Source organism: Cuculus canorus, chromosome 2 (assembly GCF_017976375.1).
Source record: "Cuculus canorus isolate bCucCan1 chromosome 2, bCucCan1.pri, whole genome shotgun sequence".
In the NCBI taxonomy this organism is placed as follows: domain Eukaryota; kingdom Metazoa; phylum Chordata; class Aves; order Cuculiformes; family Cuculidae; genus Cuculus; species Cuculus canorus.
In genome coordinates, this window is record NC_071402.1 from 120,577,484 (window position 1) to 120,597,356 (window position 19,873).

At 43.3% G+C, this 19,873-nt stretch overlaps 1 protein-coding gene across 1 annotated transcript; it reads right to left on the reverse strand.

Moving 5' to 3' along the window:
* Positions 1-14,962: 14,962 nt before the first annotated feature.
* RPL15 (ribosomal protein L15) lies at positions 14,963-19,835 on the reverse strand. The gene is made up of 4 exons (XM_009570327.2): positions 19,752-19,835; positions 18,661-18,845; positions 17,444-17,580; positions 14,963-15,325 (listed from the first exon to the last, which is right to left on the reverse strand). The coding sequence occupies exons 2-4, from the start codon at positions 18,830-18,832 to the stop codon at positions 15,020-15,022; spliced, it is 615 nt and encodes a 204-aa protein (XP_009568622.1). The 5' UTR covers positions 18,833-18,845; positions 19,752-19,835; the 3' UTR covers positions 14,963-15,019.
* Between the last annotated feature and the right edge of the window lie 38 nt (positions 19,836-19,873).

A 19,873-nucleotide genomic window follows, 5' to 3' on the forward strand; every position in this document is an offset into this window, starting at 1 on the left:
GGGAGGCTCCAGGTTTTTCGGGTCCATGGACTCCATTCCTGAGAGCGGCCAATAAAGGGAAGGACTGCTTTTCCACTTCCTTTGTGGGCAAGGACAAATGCTGCTGCTCCTGCCTGGCGAGACAAATGGGAAAGGCAACAAACACAGCTTTGTAGCATGCCGTAGGGAGAGGCTATCACACTATTGCTCCCGATCTCAGTCTCTCCTGTTTACCACCAGAACAGGATTCTGTCCCACCCAGAGGAATTCCAGCCTCTAGTATCTTCCACCATCTGCATTTAAGACTCTCGGGAATCATTATAGCAGTTTCAGCCTACTTTTGCCTCTGGCGCTGCAGTTTGCAGCCCTGGAGCCACCTTTCACCTGTCTTCAAGAATATGTTCATTTTTCTTCTCTTAGACTGCTCCCATACTACATCCTTTCTGGTTCCTTCCCTGAGGTGGCTTCCCACACACATGGGTGGCAAGAGCCAAACACTTCTCTTAAGGACAGAGTGTGGCAAAAGCAAATCATGAGCCCACCACCCAACCCTCCAGTCAGGATCCTTGTCCACAACACCGGGAGAAGCCAAAAGGTACGTTTCCCAAGAAGGTTCAACAGGTAGAGGTGGTGTGGGTAGCTGTGGAAAGGTGCAACTGGTGTAACTCCCATCCTAGAGTTCCTAATGGAGAAGGTCTCGTAAATAACCCTGTCTTCTCCTATGCTATAGGTCTTCTGGTCAACACGAAGGTATGGGCTGCCACGGTAGTCCATGAGAGGCATTCCAGTGTTTGGAAGACAAAACTGTCCTAGGGAGCACCCGTTTTTTTATTCTACCCTGTAACGTGGGGGAAGACAACTCTTTGCGAATGGGTTGCAATATGAGAGCTAATTTTCTCTTGGAGCCTCTTTCCACCTGTCTCTTCCAAACCCACACAAACACCTGGCATAATAACCACTGGCTCTGGGTGCTGACCAAGTCATGGTGCCTGGACTTCTTAACAGGCTTCTATTTGATCCTAGCTTGGCCACTAAAGCTCTAGTGTTACCTGCTGAGCTGCACCTAACGTTCCATTCAAGTTATAATGCTCATTATATTCTCTGATTCCCATAAGGAGATGCGTGATTCCCGCTGTGTTGTTCACCCCTCCGTGAATGGCAAAATGAAGCCTGGCATTACAGAGAGGCAATGTACTGCTGGCATTCACAGTGCCATGGCCTGAAGAATGCGCAGACACTAGGTTGACCACCTGAAGAGTGATCAGGAGTGTTTGGTTAGTCCTCTGAATCCTTCAGCCTCCATTTGCTGAGGGTGCTGCTCTCTGCAGAAGTCTTGCAGTTCTGGGAGGAGGCTGAAGTGAGGCATTGGCACATTGGGAGGCAGAAGAGAGGCACAGAAGGTGGGACAAAAAGCTTCTACAACCTCCTTCTTACCCCTGGGAAGGAACACAAATATTTCTTTGTCTTACCCCCCCCCCCCCATACACGTGAAGAAGCAAAAACTGCATGTTTAAATTCCAGAGGCTGCAGAATGACTCCACCTATGCTACAGACTCTCCTACCTCTGGATGGGAGATGGCACAGCAGCGTTGCCGCAACTAATGCTGACTTAACTGTTAAGTGTGGTTGATAGCTGGATGGTGGGACAGGATGCACTTTGGCCACCTCACCAGAGGTATGTGGAGGTTGATGACTCTTTTTCCTCAGGCCTGAAATACTGGTGGTTGCTCAGGTCAGAACGGAATACCTGCACCTCTCTGTCCCTGTGGAGAAGCCCTCCTGATCCCGGTAAACATCCACACACCAGCCAGATACCTAAGAGTTTACATCAGCAGGCATTTGCCTGCTTTTGGATGAGTTGGATTTTTTCAATGCCTACCACATTTACAATAGTATTAATTTGATCCCCAAACAAAGACAAAGAATTTGTTTGCATGAAGGGTGCTAAGGAGCAGCGTCTTTTCATGCCCCAACTGCTCCTGATGTTTTCTGTTTCTTTATTCCTTATTACCTCAGGAAAAAATTCCTAACCTCTTATTTGTCTTTTTGACTGATACTCAGAACAATCCTGACATTTGCACAGATCTACAGTGAGTCCAAGTTCTCCTCCCTTGTCATTTACAGCTTATGATGGTTTACATATAATAGAAGTTATTTCCCCTCATATAAAATACTTTGTCATTGACTGTTTTTCTGTCCAGTCAGTCTGTTTGATGAGATCCTTCAAACTCCTCAGTAATCTGGCTGTCCTGAACAATTTGTGCTCCACAGCTGCAGGTGGAATTAGTTCACACAAGTACACTTCTCTTAGGTGAGGCAGTTGCTACCAAGCCTATCCTTGAATTTCCAGCTTCTTTAAAGCAAAGATTTACTCGCTGTCTTCAGTCACTAGCTTAAATATTGCCCTCTGAAAGTCATTATAATGATAGCTGTGACTTCTTTCCCACATTAAAAGATATAAATAGCGATAACTCGCCTAACTAATCTCAGCCTCTGGAAGCCAATGGAAATTTTTCTATCGATTAGAGTCGGCTTGGGTCAAGCCCTACACAGTGTTTTCTGACCTCTTGCCCTACTTACTCTCCATTTCTATTTCACATATGTATCTAGCTCTTCAGATTGCTTTGCTTTTTTTTTCTCTACATTGAAGAGAAATCCTGATAAGGAGGTCCCAGAGGTCTTCAGCTTGTCATTGCATCCTTTCATAGGCTGAAATGTGTGCAGAATGCTTTAGGAAGAAGCAAAAGCTAAATATAGAGCCATTTAAAGCCTACCCATTAAGGGCATGCCTACATGACATGAATGCAACTAGCTTAGGTACCGGGAGTGGTGTAGTCATGGAGCTAAGTATAACCGAAACAGAGGAACTGGCTTACAAATTGTTCCCTCATGCTCACATCCTGTCTCTCTGCCAAGTATCAGAACCTTGGAGGAAGATATGAGAGCTCATAATAGACAGTTATATACTAACTTGCCCATAGGGTTACTTTCTTCCTGATTCAGCTCTTTAGCAGTCAGTTTATGGCCTGAAGCATGTAACATTTCTGCTTTTCTCTCTTACCTAGTGTTATTGCAGGAGTGGTTTTTACTCACATTATTTGATAATACAGGTGGCCTTCTAGGCTGGCCAAAATCTGGGAAATAGCCTTATGTAGCAGTGACATATTACAACCAGCCTCAGCTGCCCCTTAAGATTCTAATGGAAGGTGAAGACTTAGACCTTTATACCAGAATGACAAAACATGGATTTTGTATTAATTAAGCCTCTCATATCTGTGCCTGGCAAGATCATGAAGCAGATCCTCCTGGAAAATCTGCTGAGGCACATGGAAAACAAGCAAGTGATTGGTGACAGCCAGCATGGCTTCTCAAAGGGTAAATCATGCCTGATGAAATTTGGTGGCCTTCTACAATAGGGCTACAGCACTGGTGGATAAGGGAAGAGTAACTGACATCACCTACTGGGACTTGCACAAAACATTTGACTCCGTTCCAAACATCATTCTTGTCTCTAAACTGGAGTGATATAGATTTGACAGATGGACCACTCAGTGGATAAGAAATTGGCTGGATGTTTGCACTCAGAGGAGTTGTGGTCAACAGATCAACATCCAAGTGGACACTGGTGACCAATGTTCCTCAGGTTCTTGGGACCAGTGTTGTTTAACATCTTTGTCGTAGACATGGACAGTGGGATTAAGGACACCTTCAGCAAGTTTGCCAATGACACTAAGCTGTGCAGCATGGTTGATATGCTGGAGGGAAGGGATGCCATTCAGAGGGACCTTGACCAGCTTGAGAGGTGGGCCTGTGCAAACCTCATGAAGTTCAACAAGGCCAAGTACAAGGTCCTGCACCCGGGTCGAGGCAATCCAAAGCACATATATAAGCTGTGCAGAGAATGGATTGAAAGAGGCCCTGAAGAGAAGGACTTAGGGTGCTGGTCGATGAGAAGCTCAACATGAGCTGGCAATGTGTGTTTGCAGCCGAGAGAGCCAACCATATCCTGGGCTGCATCAAAAGAAGCATGACCAGCAGGTCAAGGGAGGTGATTCTTCCTCACTACTCTGCTCTCATGAGACCTCACCTGGAGTACTGCATACAATTCTGGAGTTCTCAGTGCAGGAAGGACAAGGATCTCTTAGAGTGAGTCTAGAGGAGGGCCACGAAGACAATTAGTGGGCTGGAGCATCTCCCATACAAGGACAGGCTGAGAGAGTTGGACGTGTTCAGCCTAGAAAACAGAAGGCTTCAGGGACACCTTATAGCAGCTTTCCAGTACTTAAAGGGGGCCTTTCTAAGGGAAACTGGGGAGGGGCTCTTTATCAGGGAGTGCAAGGATAGGATGAGGGGTAATGGTTTTAAGGTGAAAGATGGTAGATTTAGATCAGATATTAGGAAGAATTTTTTTACTGTGAGAGTGGTGAGGCATTGGAACAGGTTGCTCAGAGAAGTCATGGATGTCCTATCCCTGGAGGTGTTCAAAGCCATTGGATGAGGCTTTGAGCAACCTGATCTAGTGGAAGGTGTCTCTGCCAATGTCAGGGGGGGATGGAAGACCTTTAAGGTCCCTTCCAACCCAAACCATTCTATCATTCTATGATCTATGATATTATATGGCAGTAATATCATTGCCTGCCTTTTCCTTTTTGTGCCATAAATTGATCTGCTGGTACATCATCTATTTATCCAGAATTGAAATAAATCATCAGCAAATAAAACAAAGATGAGAATGTTTATAGCTTGATTGGGCCAATTGTGATTTTGGGGAGAAAAGTGGAATGGGTTGTGAAAATGATGCACAAAGAGCTACCCTTTACTTTCACTGAAACACTGAGACTTACATGACTTAACTACAGGTGATTTCTAACAACACATTGTACTGTCTTGGGGACAACATCAGCAGTGCTACGTGGAAGGCACATAGCCAGCAGACAGCTGCTGCCTTTTCCTCTCACTGCTGCCAAACCATTCTCCCCCAACACCCAATGCTCTCCAGGGGCAATTGCAAATCCCCTTCTGGTATCTTTTGTAATAAACATCTTTTTAAGAATGGATTCTCTTCTGCCTTTTTCAAACTCTCTTTTATCACATTGTCCTGCAGAGCATCTTTTATTCCAAAGCACTAGGACATTACCTGAGCTGCAGGCTGCCAGCGATCACATTGGCATTGCACAACACTGGCACAGTGCTGGCCAGGACATTCCCAGTGTAGCAGCACTGCTGTCTGTGAATCAAAACCATTGCTTCATGTACCTCAGGCTCCATCATTTCTGCTCCAAAACCTCTGGACCCCAAAACGTAAATCCAGTTTGCTTTTCCTCTTTCTAAACTATGTTAATCCTTGGAGGGCTGTAGTGTAACACAAACACAAAACTCAGTCCTGGGCAAAGCAGAGATACAAATGATGCCTTCCTCTCATCTTGGGAAAACTACAGGTCATGTGGAAGGGACACAAAGTCAGAAATGTCACCTATGGCTCCTGCCTATCACCCTCGCTCCTCTCCTCTGGAGCAGTACAAGCTTATTGTGATGACTGGCATATTTCACAAGGAAAACCCCAGAGAAATCTCAGCTCAGTCACGAAGAGAGGCGAATGCCACCCACATCTGGGCCCTAAATAGCCCAAGGTTGAGCAGCCTTTCACTGCAGGCGCTGTTAGTCCTAGTGCATTGGCCCAGAGAGAGGACTACCTTTTTTACATCCAGACAAAACAGGGCAACTATATTCAAATCAGTAAAATTTCTCCGAGGAATAAGCCAAAACATATTTTGGCCCCCTGTAACTGTTACCTGTAACTACCCAAAGGATAGCTGGCAGTTTAAGGACCAGGACTGCTTCAGAGTTTCAGCATCTCTACACAGTGCAGAGTTTTTTTCCAGATCACTGTCTCGCCCAGGCTCACTTGGAGGTCAAAAGATGATTTAAGAACTAATGCTTCAAGGTGCTGTGTTGTATCGGATAATGATGCATGGAACACTCTATCGGACCTTGTGTCCTCCTGGATTAGGCCCAACTGGTCAAATTCTTGTTCTGAAATGCTGGCTTCTCTATTCTGCTAAGAGCCTGAAGAGTTGAAGTTATTAACTGGCTTCAGAATAAAATGCATTAGGAATAAATATGCTTTAGGATAAACCTATTAAATGGATAAAAATGCCATTACCCATGGTGAAATATGATTCTGTGACCTTTTAAATAAATAAGCCTGCTATGCACCAAATTATGTCAGATAATAAGCTTTATACATGATAAAGTCATGCAGCAGGTCTCAATCTTCAGGCATTCAATGAAATATCGCTAGCCATAAAGGTCTTCTGAAATGTTACACTAAAGAAAATTGCTTCCAGCTATAAAAACTTAACTGTTAAAACAAATGTATTTTCTCTCGTAAAGTCCTATGCAAGGCATTGGTAGCAAGAGTGAAAGCTTGCTAGAGACAAACCTGGGGTATTCAAACTACTTTGCAAATACACACGCTTCTTAAAATAACTCAGATTCCAGATAAATCTGGAATAAATCTATTGAAAGCAAAAGGGTTACGATCCTGTAACACCAGTGTAGGATCCAAATTATATTTGTAGGTTCTTATATATATGGTTCTTATAAATATGTTTGTGGGTCTTACAAATGGGATATCTCTGGATACAAACATCACTGTGGATCCAAACTAATCTACACTCGTAATTCTGGAGCTTGTAAAAGTGGTGGAAATACTGACTTCTCTGGCTGTCCCGAATCTTGGACCTGTCACGCCTCAGCGACTTTTCCAGATTACTCCTGACACAATGATATTCCTATTAAGGGACCATTTGTATTTGATGTGATAGAAACAGAGGTGGCTATTATCAGCCTGGTGAATAAAGACAGACCCATTTCATCAGATTCAGCTGCAGATTCACGCACGGCAAAACTGGCTCTCTACAGTAAGTCAGAGTAAGACCTTTCTTCTCTAAACCAATATGAATAAGGAGGAGTGAAGGAAATTCTCTCACGCTTTCTAGTGATCGTGGGCAAACCAACAAAACCTCCTGGTGAGGCACTTACAGTTTTAATAAAATCATTATGGTCACTTCATCTATTGTTACATGAACATCAGCAAACACACGAGATTCCAAGCTAGTATCTCAAACACAGCTCCAAGGACTGAAAATGCTCTTGGAACTCCCTGCCACAAACAATTACCTTCTCTAAAAGGTGATATAAGACATTAACAAAAAGGACAATTTCTGTTTCTTCGTTTTTTTTCTGAACTGGAAGAATGCAAACACTTTTTTTTTTTTTTTTGAGGATAGAAAGGATCTTCTTAACCTCCAGCTACAAACACTGAAAATTTTCACCAACGCTTAATCCAGTACAAACTTCTCCAGGAGCGGTGCTAAAAGAGACATAGCAAAATTCAAGAACACAGAAGGAGCTGGCTTTGCCCCAGCTCCCAAAAATCAAAAAGATCACTCTCTGAACCTTAGGCATTTTAACTGCAAAGAGGCAGGTACATGCTTCATAACTAGTTTTGGTGGTTTTACTAAATAAAGCAAGATGCACCAGGCTAAACTCAACTTAAATGGGACCACTGCAAAGGAATGGGTGGCATCATGAGGCCAGCAGTGAAGTTTTATCTTCTCCTCCTGAACAATGGTAGCACAATGTCTAAAAACAAATAATAGGTCTTTTTCAGGCAGGAGCTCAGCTGCATTCTGAAAATGCCTCCAGGTACTTGCCATTTTGTTTCATTGCAACACTGGACAATTGTAAGCATAAATCTCACAGAGAAGCCGCATGGTGAAGGACAACTGCTTGTTATGTAATCCTGCCAAATCCTTGATACAGCAGTTCTCAGCCAGTAACCGTCCTGCCCTGAGTCATCTGGAAAGTCTCTGGTTCAGTGAGCTTCCAGGAGCAGCCCATCAAAACAGGTTATGTTTCCACTTCCCATTTCAAATTACAGGAGGCACGTATGAGTCAAGGCAATTATTTTCTCTTTATCTACCTTCAGATGCCATCCCGCGTACGGATCCAGCCTGTGCTCGTGCTGAGCCAGAAGCCCCATGGGAGTTCCTGGCTAGCTCTGCATGTCACATCTTGCAGCCATCCTGGGTGGCTGTTAGCATGCAGGTCCTGCTGCAGTTACTGAGCAGGACAATCCGAGGGCAACCACGGTGTAAGGAAATCCTTATCCTGCTCTTCAGAGAACCTGAGCTGCTACATGTGGGTCTGAACTTGCTTCGTTCTCACCAGCCTTTTTCCAAATATCCACTGCTGGCCACCGTCAGAAGCAAACACCATGCTTAGACCTCTGAACTGGCTCTGCGCAGCTGTGCATGCGGTGGGAGGCCAGGCGCTGCCAAATGCTGTATCCCTGCTCTGGTCACTGCAGACAGGGGCTCCATAAGCTCACCCTTTTTTTTTTTTTTTTCCCCTTGGAGGCAGTGCCAAGTCTTAATCCAGTCCTGGCCCGTGGATCTCAGTTACACACATTACACTGGGTCTGTCTTTGAATTAGGAATTCTCCCACCTCAGAGCTGGCCAGCTTAGACCTTCTGCGCTCCCACCTCTCCTCCCTGCCATGCCTGACAAGCAGCTGGAGTCAGCTCTTCTGACAACAGCGTTGGCACAGAAAGCTGAGACATTTATTGTTAACAAACCCAAACGACTACAACTTTGGTGATCTCACAGATACTCAACAACAACAGCAAAAAGACCTGAGTCGGCAGCAAGCACTACCCTGTTGCACGGGGCTGTAATATACCCCGGAGAAATGAGATGGGTCAGGTTGGGTTGGCCAGTAGGTGCTGAAAGAGCTAGTCCAGGGTTACCACTTCAGGGGCCAAAGGGGGGAAAGATGGAAGGTAAGTGCTTACCCGGTTCTCCGTTTCACACCTCTGCAGATGACAAATGGCTTCAAGCTTTACTGCTATTACAAAGTTCTTGTGACTGGACCATACGATTCAATATTCAAACTGTAATGTAATTAATATGATTCCAGGACGATTTGCAAAATCTGCAAAACCCATCAAGTTTCTGTGTTCATTATGGTCTGGACAAAATTCCAGTTCTGCGGTTCATTTCCGCGTACTCATAATCTGGCTAAAATAATTATTCGGGCTTAAAACGAATCTCCTATTTCCTTCTTTTAAAACTATTTTTCTTAAAATAAATTAAAAAGTCAGACCTTCGCCAGAATGGCAAGATCATCTGTTAGAGAGGTATTTTAAACTTTTCAGTTTTTAACAGATGAGACCATCACTGGAGAAAATAGAACGCATATATGCCATATGTTTTCCATAGTTTTATGATTTTTGTATTTATTAAACTAGCCAATGAAAATAGTAACTACAGCGGAGTTTTCTTTTAGCCTCAGGAGTCAGAACAGCGATTCAGTTGTTCACAGTTGGTTACTTCCTTTTCAGCTACATAAATCACAAATCTAAGAATTTGGTTTCCAATGTAACCCATTGTAGTAATTAATCTATTTTGTGTTTCCCACGGGTATGGTACAACTGTTGCTTTAAAGTTGCTGTTTGGGTAAAACAAGATCCAAAACTCAAGCAGCAAGTATAATCTAAAATGTGCATCATATATAAAGAGTAGTTATCGTCTTCCCAGTATAAATAATTTGCCTTAACATGAAAAACTTAGTATCTTGCTATCAGTTCACATGGGTTTTTAGTCTCTGCCTAGTAAGAATGGACAACCAGGCATCTATGTTAAAACTGGGAAATGGATTCTCCAGATTCAATAGAACTAATTGAATCATGTATCTTGTAGAAATAATATATGTATAAATCTACTTTGAAAAAATCAAGAAAATTCCTTTTGTTTCTACCTCTTTTCCTAAATTTACAAATACTAACTGGTTTATATCTGTCCTCGATTTTAATTATGTAGCCGAATCTTACTTTGTGTCTTTTTCTGTAAAAAAGATCAGAAGTAGATATTCTCCATCAATTCTCGTAGCAATAACTTGTAAAAAAAGTGCAAAATAAGATATTTTCTATTGTACTTAAAAGCTTTACTATGACTCTGTTTAACCGTCCATTGACAGAATTGTTTTCCAAACAGTTGCAAACAACATCACAACTTGTAAGACATATTTATTGCTCTGAATGAACTGAAAACACAAAGCTCAAAACACATTTATTTATAAAGGTTGAGTAACTCGCATCTAAACTTATCTAATTATGAAACCCGTGAGAGGCAGGTGGATCCTAACATTAGATGAGTTGTAGGGCCGTGATTCTCATACAAGGAAAGGGTTCAAATAATTGCTTGTTAGTCACAGAAAAACAATGCTGGAAGAAAAATGTATGAATAAATGAATGAGTGAACACCGGCCTAATGAGCTACTTCCTCTGCTTGGCATATGAGCTCTCTGGGGATGGTGTCTAATTTTCGTTACACGTGTGAACACAACACAGAGTGTAATAGGGTCTTGGCTTCTGCCTGCTGTTCTGTCTATTGACACACAGCCTAGTGATGTGGCCTGGAAGACAGAGTGCCTCAGGGTTGGACGTAGTGCCTTTCACAGCCTGTGGTTCTCAGCACCGGCCAAGAACTGTCCTTCTGCTCTGGGTTTAGTGAGGTGCACCCGCTGCCTGGTCTGTCGAGGCTGCAGATTAACACCAGAGACACAGACACACAGAGCTAGTTTTGTGCTGAGGAAACTTGGGTCTGGCCAGGTTTATACCTGGGGACTGCACTATGCAAACTTGGCTGATGAACCCTGCTGGACCCTGACTTCTGGACCCCACTCTGCAGCGTGTTCCTGTCACGAGGCAGCACTGGGGTACTAAGAAGCCCAACTGGAAGTTGGTTGACTTGTCCTCCTCTCTTTTATTTTCCTCATTTTCTTTTTTCCCTTCAATGCACCTCTTGATTCATCTGTTTCTAAGGGAACTTCTCAGTTTGCACATGGACAGTCAGCTTGGGTCCAGAGGATACACCTCTACAGCCCTTTCGTGACAATGTATAGGCTGCGTAACCCCTAAGGTTATGGCTGACGTCTAACATATTAACTAGCAAGGGTTTTTCTAAAGCCTCGTACTGGGAAGGCAATGCAGGGAGAGCTGAGCAGGCTCAGAAGGGGACTACCTTCCAGCTGAGAGAGCATTCTCAGCCAGCATTGATCTTAACAGAGCCAGGCTTAATTTAATCACTCATCTGCTCCCACTGAGCTCCCTGATCTCCAGGATACCCCAGATCTCCACTTCCCTGGATGATGGAGAGTTGACAGTATTTAATGAGATTAAATGTCGTCTTCATTACATAAGAGCCTTTAATTACAGGATATCATTGAGCATCACTTGATACCAAAGAAAAGCATGCTTTCTTAAATTTCAGGCAGTGACAAGGGCCCAGAAGAACTGGGTTCCATTCCTGACTTTGCCAGAGGCCTCTCCTGGTATGTTAGGTAAGAGTGGGATAGCCACTGAATTAAAGGTTGCATAAGCAACGTAGATCAGGCACTTCCTAACTTTAGGGAGCTAGACTTTGCAACCTAAACACTCTGTGTGTAATTATTAAATTGAGGCTGATTCAGAACCTTGACACACGAAGAGAACAACCTGCAGGCTCTCTATCCTTTTACACAGCTTTACATTTCAAATAATTACTTGAAAGGATTGGATCAAAAAGTTGGTGCTTGCTCAAAGCTCTATAAAGAGTGTCCAATTCAAATCCAAATTGCTTTCTTTGTGGCTGAAGCAGCATTTCCATCACTGAGTATTTTGCCTTGATGCTCTCAGAACTAGACCCATGTGTGCTGTAAAAGAAGACAGCTGTACAAGGGGAAAAAAAGATGGTGTTTTTCTCCCATCTTGGAGAGTGAGTAGATAGATAAAAGAGTAGGAATCAGGCTCTATTTTTAGAGTCCAGCTTTTTAATTCATTAGCTGGATGGGACTGTTCACATGCAGACACTTTTCTCACTGGGTCAATGCTAGTGAACAACTGCTGCATTACAAGGACAGAGATAAGAGAAAGTTCAGCTATTACTCTCTTCCATCGCCAATTACTTCATTCTAAGGCCCCCACAAAATCACCACTGACATTCAATGACCTTGTGCTGCAAGGAAGGAGCTAACTGCCCCCTCCGTCAGCATCCCTTGCCCAGCAGCACACAGCTGCCTTGCAGAGGCTCCCAACCCTTCAGAAACAATGTAAGGAAACAATTGCACTCAGTTGATTAGCATGGTCTGTGCTTTTCGACTTATCTGGTGTTGCCAAGTAATGAACGCTTCTATTAGCTACGTGGAAGGGAGTTTACTACTTGTTTATTTAAAGAACATGCTAAGCCACACAGTCTGTTTTTACACATCCCACCCTCCAGGAAGACACAAATAGTCTCTTAACAGGGGCCAAATTACTTGCCAAGCCCTTTCTACCAAAAGCTAAGCCATTAGTTAATCTAGGCAGCTTACACAAAAGTGAAATCCAGTCTAATAAAAGCTTATGGACAACTATTTTCAACAGTATCTGAGACCAGGCTGAAATAGGCTGGTACTGTACAGCCCTGTTTCTCTGCAGTTTAACTGTGGTACTCATTATGTCTTGTCTAGAAACCAGACAGCTCTTTTAATTATATCTAAAGCAAGCCTGTTCAGACCAAAAAAATAAGCAGTCCTGCAAGAAAAGCCAAGTAGATGCCTTGGAAACCAACTATTGGACACCTCCGTGCCTTAATCCGATTTTCATGACTGCAGATACTGATGCTTGCTCTTCCCTCCCTCTACCTTCCATCAGCTACAGCCTTGTGTCTGTGTCCAGGCAGACTCTTGGAATTCAGTAGCAGCCTCTCACTAGGACTGGTGTCTCAGGTGACTGATTTCCACCAAACTTGTAAGGAATATAGACTTGCAATCTCTGTTGAACTTGCACAACAGGTTCAAAAACCATCAAGCAGGAAAGGCAGAGATCACATCCCAGCCTGGTTTCTTTCCCAAGGTAACAATCCCAAACAAAAGTTTTTCCTCAATGTTTTGCCTTTTTTAAACAGAGATTTTAATGGAGAAGATAATTCACCCTTCCTCTTCTCACAAATGTTGCACTGCAATTTCCCCTCCTTCCAGCCCAAAATGCTCTTTAACAGAGCACAAGACACTTCCAGTGTGAGATGATGCTAAGGCAATCCGATTTCCTGATGACTTGGGATGAGCTATTACACACCCAGAGCTGCCACTGAAGACAGTATCTATTTCAGATTCCTTAGCTAGTCTGATAAATACCATGCCCTCTTAATACACTTTGATCAGTAGCTTTCAATAAACTATAGAGGGTATACTATTTTCCTCCCTGTTTTAAAGCTCAAAAAGCTACAGAACCATGAGTGGAAACCTCGAGTAAATCTCACTGCAGATCCCCCCGCTTCTGACCCCGGGCTAGAAGTTTTGAACCTCGACAAAGGACACAGCAGCACCGACTGCCCAATCACCTCTTATCACTTTCCCCCATCAACGGGCAGGGTCCTAAACAGCTTAACAAGTCCTAGTACAGTATCATATTAAAGTTGTTGCCTCTAAAAGCAAAACGGACACGCTACCTATACTAACACCACCCTCACAGAAGGGAAAGGTCAGCCTCCTCCCTACCTTAACTCCCTGCATGCTCTGGGGAGACCTCACTGCTCTTAGCAAATTCCACTTCCTGTCCTACACCATTGCAGGAGCCACTTTCAAGAATACTGCTGCTCCCTTCACACAAAAAAACCCCCAAAACTCCCTTCTTTACAGGAGCAGATAACACTTTTTAAGAAAATAATGAACAAAATTCTTGTTTGTTTGAGCCAAATAAAACATGTCATGAAGGGACTGCTGGTGCCTTGAGCTCTTCTTCCTAGCTTGAGGAACACACTGCCAAGAAGTCTCTTCTTCAGACTACTGTCCTCCTGTAAAAACTTCCATCAAAAAGCAAAATAACTAAGCCCATTTATCAGTTAAGGGCAAATTTTTTACATTTCAGTCCCAGCACTGTTTTTGTTTTTAAACTTCACACTTCCCAAGTTGAAGATCAGGAAGACATGACTACTTCTTGGGTTTATCAATTGTTTTTCCTATTATTTCCTATCCAACAGATGTGGTATAAAAACTGTGGGAGCTAGGACAGCCATGCAGCTAATTTATCAGAAATTGCAGTTACTCTCCTCTCAGCATCTACATGCCAAGTTGACTTCATACTGAAAGGTCACACTGTAATTTCACAAAATGTAGCCCAAAATATATTCATATATGATTAGAACTGTGTGGCATGCAAATGTAATTATTTCTACCACCGAACCACACAGAGTAAATCAGAATGCAGTTCTTCAAGTGCCTTTAACACCAGAGAAATACTCTCTGTTCTGGTATCAAAAGGCGTATCTAAGAAACACTGTCCCCACTGCAAAGTGTGACATGAACAGCCTGGAATCTTATACAAATGAAGTGATCCCTACTCTGCAGTCAGTATTTTATTCAACATAGAGCACTGCACAGTTGTCAAGTTTCCATACTTGAAGTGCTGCATGCTACAATCAACAGAGCAAGCCTTACCTTTCTATTCTGTGCTTCGGCAATTTAGCCTATGCAGATACACAAGCACAACAGCTGGTTTCGCACTGAAGACATACAAAAAACCCCAGAACTTGAAAACCAAAATGATTAGTATTTAATCATCTATAAAAAATAAACTAACATTTTCAGTTTACATCTCATCGCACAAAATCAAAGCTGGACTTTAGTCTTGGCACAGGACACAGACACCCTGACCTACACAGTGAAGAAGTATAGTCAGATCAACAGTAAAAAAAGCATGGAGAGGCCATTAGGCATTCCATTCACACTGCACATCTTTTCAGTCTTACCAAAAGTGAAACTCATCACAGAACTCTCTGCTCAGGGCCTATGATCTTCACAAATATCAAATTACATTTTTTCATAAGTCTTTCAAAATATGGAAATAACTGAACTGGAGAATTCTACACTTCTTCCACGTAAACCAAAAAGCAGCAGAAGCACTTGTTAAATTCAATCACCTGCAACAGCTTTATTAGATCGATACATTTACAAGAATTAACGGTAACGGTGCAGCTGCAGGGTATTGCGTCTTCTCCAGGCAGCACGACGCGATCCACCAATGGTGTGGTGGAATTTGTGGCCTTTGCCAAGACCACGACTCTTCCGCCCAGCCGATGTCAGCCCACGCATCTCTCTGTGCTTGTGAACAGGCTTGGTGATCCATTGGGTATCAGGGTTGCGCCTGATGGTCTTATGGAAGGGATCAATGAGGATCACTTCGAAAAACTTGTAAGTGGAATCTTCACCCACCCAATATGAGTTCAAGACTCTCAGAGCCCCACAGTGACGGCCAGCACGTTCCTAGGGGACAAAAAATACATGCAAAAAGCTGTAAGTTCATAGATGCACACAACTCTTCATACAGAAACATATGAATAATTCAAACCTAAAATTCTGTAGGTGCTAGGAATTTCAATTTGCCCCAGAGACCCTCTCTTCCTGAAAGTACTGTTCCCCCTTCCAGTTGCGAAGATGTAAGAAAAAGCAATAGCTGAAAGGAATGAGGTATTAAAAAAGGCTGCTTGGATTTTTTGGTTTTAAAGAACGTAAGGAGGGACATGCTTGGTTGACACAAGAAAGAACTACTTTGTATGCAGAAGAAACCAATAAGTAAATACACAAAGTTAAAAACAACACGAAGATGAAGAGCACAAGCTGCACTTGGGGCCGTGGAACAATCTTTTATGGGAAGTTATGAAAAACTGATCAATTTGCACTTCCAACACTACAGGGGAGAAAGACACTTCAGCAGAGAATAAGCCTGTATTGACAGGAGAAAAGAAACAGCTGATGTAACAAGTCTTTGTTCCACTGCTGATATATTAGTGTTTGCTAATTCCTATCCTCACCTGGGGCTGGAAAGCATAAGTCTTAGTTTAGAAAACAAAACAAAGCAGAAAATATCAATTATGCAATTCCATCTGCCTCTCCTGTCAAGAATGTTCCTTACTTAGAGCACTAGAAGTGTTTCATCCTAGGACTTTTTCATCACCATGGGAAAGTATGAACCAATGGAGCACCCCATCTTCCATCCCAATGTGATCCCAACCTATCACTAACCTTCCACTCAACAGCACTTGACTATTTTCTGTATATGTGACAAAACTCTTTCAAATTCTTGTTTTATTCTAGCACGTGAGAGCAAAATACCTATTGAACATTAAACACCAACCATGCTCAACCAGCTTCTATGTGGGGATGATAGCTACAATCAAGGTTTTGTATTTCTGTAATATTTCTATTCGAAAATATGTATCTTCCAGGAAAGAGCATGTCAGATCCAGAGAATTTCAAATTAAAACTGAGGGTCAATAACCTCTTCCATGAACCGTCACCATGAGTGGGCATGAGATTAGCTATCAGATATCTGGGAACAGCACATATAAAGAGCATGCCATTAGCACTGAAAACACAGAATTATATTTTTAATTTAAATTAATCACTGTGTTTCGTTTAAACTGGCATGTCCCATTTACGTTTTTTTCCCCTTTTAAAAACCCCTGCCACATTCAACTCGCTGAAGTAACTTACTAGTAAGTCCTAGGAACAGAATGGTCTCCTGTTTCAAGATGGAAAGAAAACGAGCAGTCTCCATTCTTTCACTTCACAACGTGTTTTTTGTGAGGGCACACTAGTATGAATTCTAACCCATTGAAAAGGTATTTTCTAAAGGTAAGGACGACATCTCTCCAATGCAACTACTGTGACATTATCAAACTTCAAGGTCTCATTGAATGAAAGGTTCCATTTTTACTATTTCAGTGGTTAACATCATCTCACCTAAAACCAAGTTAAGCACTAATCTTTGTGCTTGTGAGGTACTGAAGTTTTTATAAAGAACAAAAAGGTCTCCTGCACGCCACCTTCAGATCCAATGACACAGCCAAGCACACTGTGTGGCACTCCTACTGCACCAATAGGTGCTACAGACTTTAAGACAAGAACTCATTTGTACTTCGTGGAAGGACCAATACCTAATGCTGGTAAGACATACAGCATGGCAGCGAACACGGAGGTGGGATTCATTGATGACTGATATCAGACACCTTGGAGTATTTGAAGTTTTATTTCTCATGCCCTTTATTTTACTGGGGTTCATACTAGTTGCATGCCTATTTTTCAGTACAAATACTGTGGCAAATAAGTGTATACTTACTTTAGAAGTAAGTACTACTTGGGTGATTTATTGAAGTTTGTAGTGTATACTTCTAAAGTAAGTACACACTTTCCCCAGACTGTACTTGTAAAGTCTAAATCCTTTTTATTTTGTCTCAATACAGATTTTCAAGATCTTTCACCCAACATATTAATACACCAGTTGTCTGCCTTTTTTTTCCTGTCTCTGAGTATTTTCAACTTTTACAGACTAAGAAAGATCTTCCTATTGCCATGTTTCTGAGCAATAACCAGAATAGTCACCTCTGCTACAGACTGAAGACTCCGGGCAAACTTCAGCTGGTTAACACCATGATTCACAGGTTTACCATAGGTTGCACCTTTTGGGACTGGACGTTTACGACCACCACGGCGAACACGGACACGGTAGATAACGTAACCTAAAAGAAACAGTGACTTAGGAACTACAAGAATTCTGTAGTGTAGCAAGTGTAAATCACAGGAAGGCAATTTTGATGCTCATTCTGCATTTCCAACCCCAAAAGCTTCACATGAAAATTAGGTTACTATACAAATCATTAGGTCACTACACCAATCTTCACCAAAACCTACAACCGGAGGTGGCTTGCACAAATGTTTCTGTTACTTCCATTACCACTGAGTAAGGGAAGCAATGTTCTGTCACAACTATTCTTTACTTCCAAACCAGTTTATAGCACCTCTCCACTATGAAGTTCCAAGTACAGTAAGAACAGCCAGAGCTATGTTGTAATATGTAACTTCCACTCGGAAACACCCAATCAAAACACAAACAATCCAAAACTAAAATCCCATACTCTGATAGCAGTCATAAAGCACTGAAGCACAAGCCATCCGCAACACCTGCTGAAATCTGAATACTGAAAAATGAAGAAACTAGACAAATTTCACAGTTAAAAGAAACGTACGCTCTTAGCTTTGTTTTTTCATAGTGATCAAACAGATCGTTTCAAAGACTTGCTCAAGTTGCAATTTGATGTCCACTTTCCCCAAGTTTCCTTCACTGACCAGTAACTGTTTTCTAATGACAGCACAAACTGCGTCATATTGCTTACTCAAGCACATTCAATCATAATATAGTCAAAACAACACATGATAAAATCTAGACAGAAAAGGGACACTCCCCAAACCTAGGATACTAAAAGTGTTGGTCAACTCTGCAGTAGTAACACAGTACAAGAACGAAAATTAAAGCCAAAGCCCATTTGATCTCCATCTGCCAAAATGGCCACAGAAGCTGTGAATTCAAAACTACACGAAGTACAGTTTTGGGCTGTGGGCACTGCTACCCACTTAACACATTTATAATATTATTTCACGCAGGACACTAGAGGACCTCGGGGTATGTCTACATTTCGCATTTTGTTATTCTACTATCAGGTTTTGTTATTCTACTGTCACTTAAGGAAGGAAGGACGCTGACATAACACTCGTGTCACTCCATCATGAAGCACATGGACTTCACCTCCACATCTCATTACCTTGCTTGGCCTTATATCCCAGCCTGCGAGCTTTGTCTGGTCTGGTGGGCCGGGGAGCCCGGTGCAAGGCAGACAGCTGGCGGTACTGCCAACAGCGGACGCGAAGGAGGAATCGCATCACATCGGACTGCTTTTTCCTCCATAGCTCCTGGATGTACTTGTAGGCACCCATGTTTGTCTACCTGCTGAATCGAGAGATCAATGAAAAAAGCACATGAAATCCAATTCCAAATTTGAACAGCTTCCAACAGAGAGACTGCATAAACCCACACACGTAACACTACTGGCACACATGACACACTCAAGCTGCTTTAGACCACTGGCACATCTGGTAATGTGGCTCACACTTGGCAGCCAATCACAGGCAACACAGCAGTTACCATTTTCAACAACTTTCTTCCTTTTCACATGTTAAGTGTTTTAACTCTTCAAGCTGAGGATTTTTCAGATATGTATGTCATATGGTTCAGATATTAACTATTGATTTTGATACCAAGTTGTGGATACTGATCTATAGAGAAGTATGTGACTGTCAGTGGTGTGGCCATTAACGTGGCTTAATTACCTCTAGGAACCTCTGAACTCTCACACATCTGCCGCAATTAGCAGATGTAAATGAACTCCCATTAATCCACCATTCAAATGACAGTCAGACAAACGCAGCTCACTTTATTCCCACAACCCCCCCCTGTTCACGTGTGACTTTCCACACCCCTCTCGGCACAGCTCTTGCCATCCCAAGCCACCTATATACTGCATCGTGGCATAAACCACTGCAAACCCGGAGTCAAACCAAGCCGTGTGGCCTGTAATCGACCTGCGCCTGCGACCCCGGCTCCGACTGAGCATCCCCCTTCCTGCCCCGCGCGGCCGGGCCGCCCTGACGAGGCGCAGCCCACAGGGCCTCACGGCCGCCCGCCTCCCAGGGCCCACGGCCCGCCCGGGCCTCGCTCCCCGCCGAGCCCCCACACCGCGGGGGCGGCCCGTGACACCCCGCCGGGGCGGAGGCGGCGGCGGAGCGGGCGGATGAGCGTCTCTGGCCCAGGATGGAAGCGGATTGAGGAAAAGGCCGAACACAGACGACTCCTCACCTGATGGCGCCCAGCCCCGGAAAGGAAGAAGCTTGTTTCCCATACCCCCTTGCAGCGGGGCCGCGCTTCCGGCCGTGCAAGCGGTGCTTCATGGGAAATGTAGTCCTGGGGGAGGGAGACGT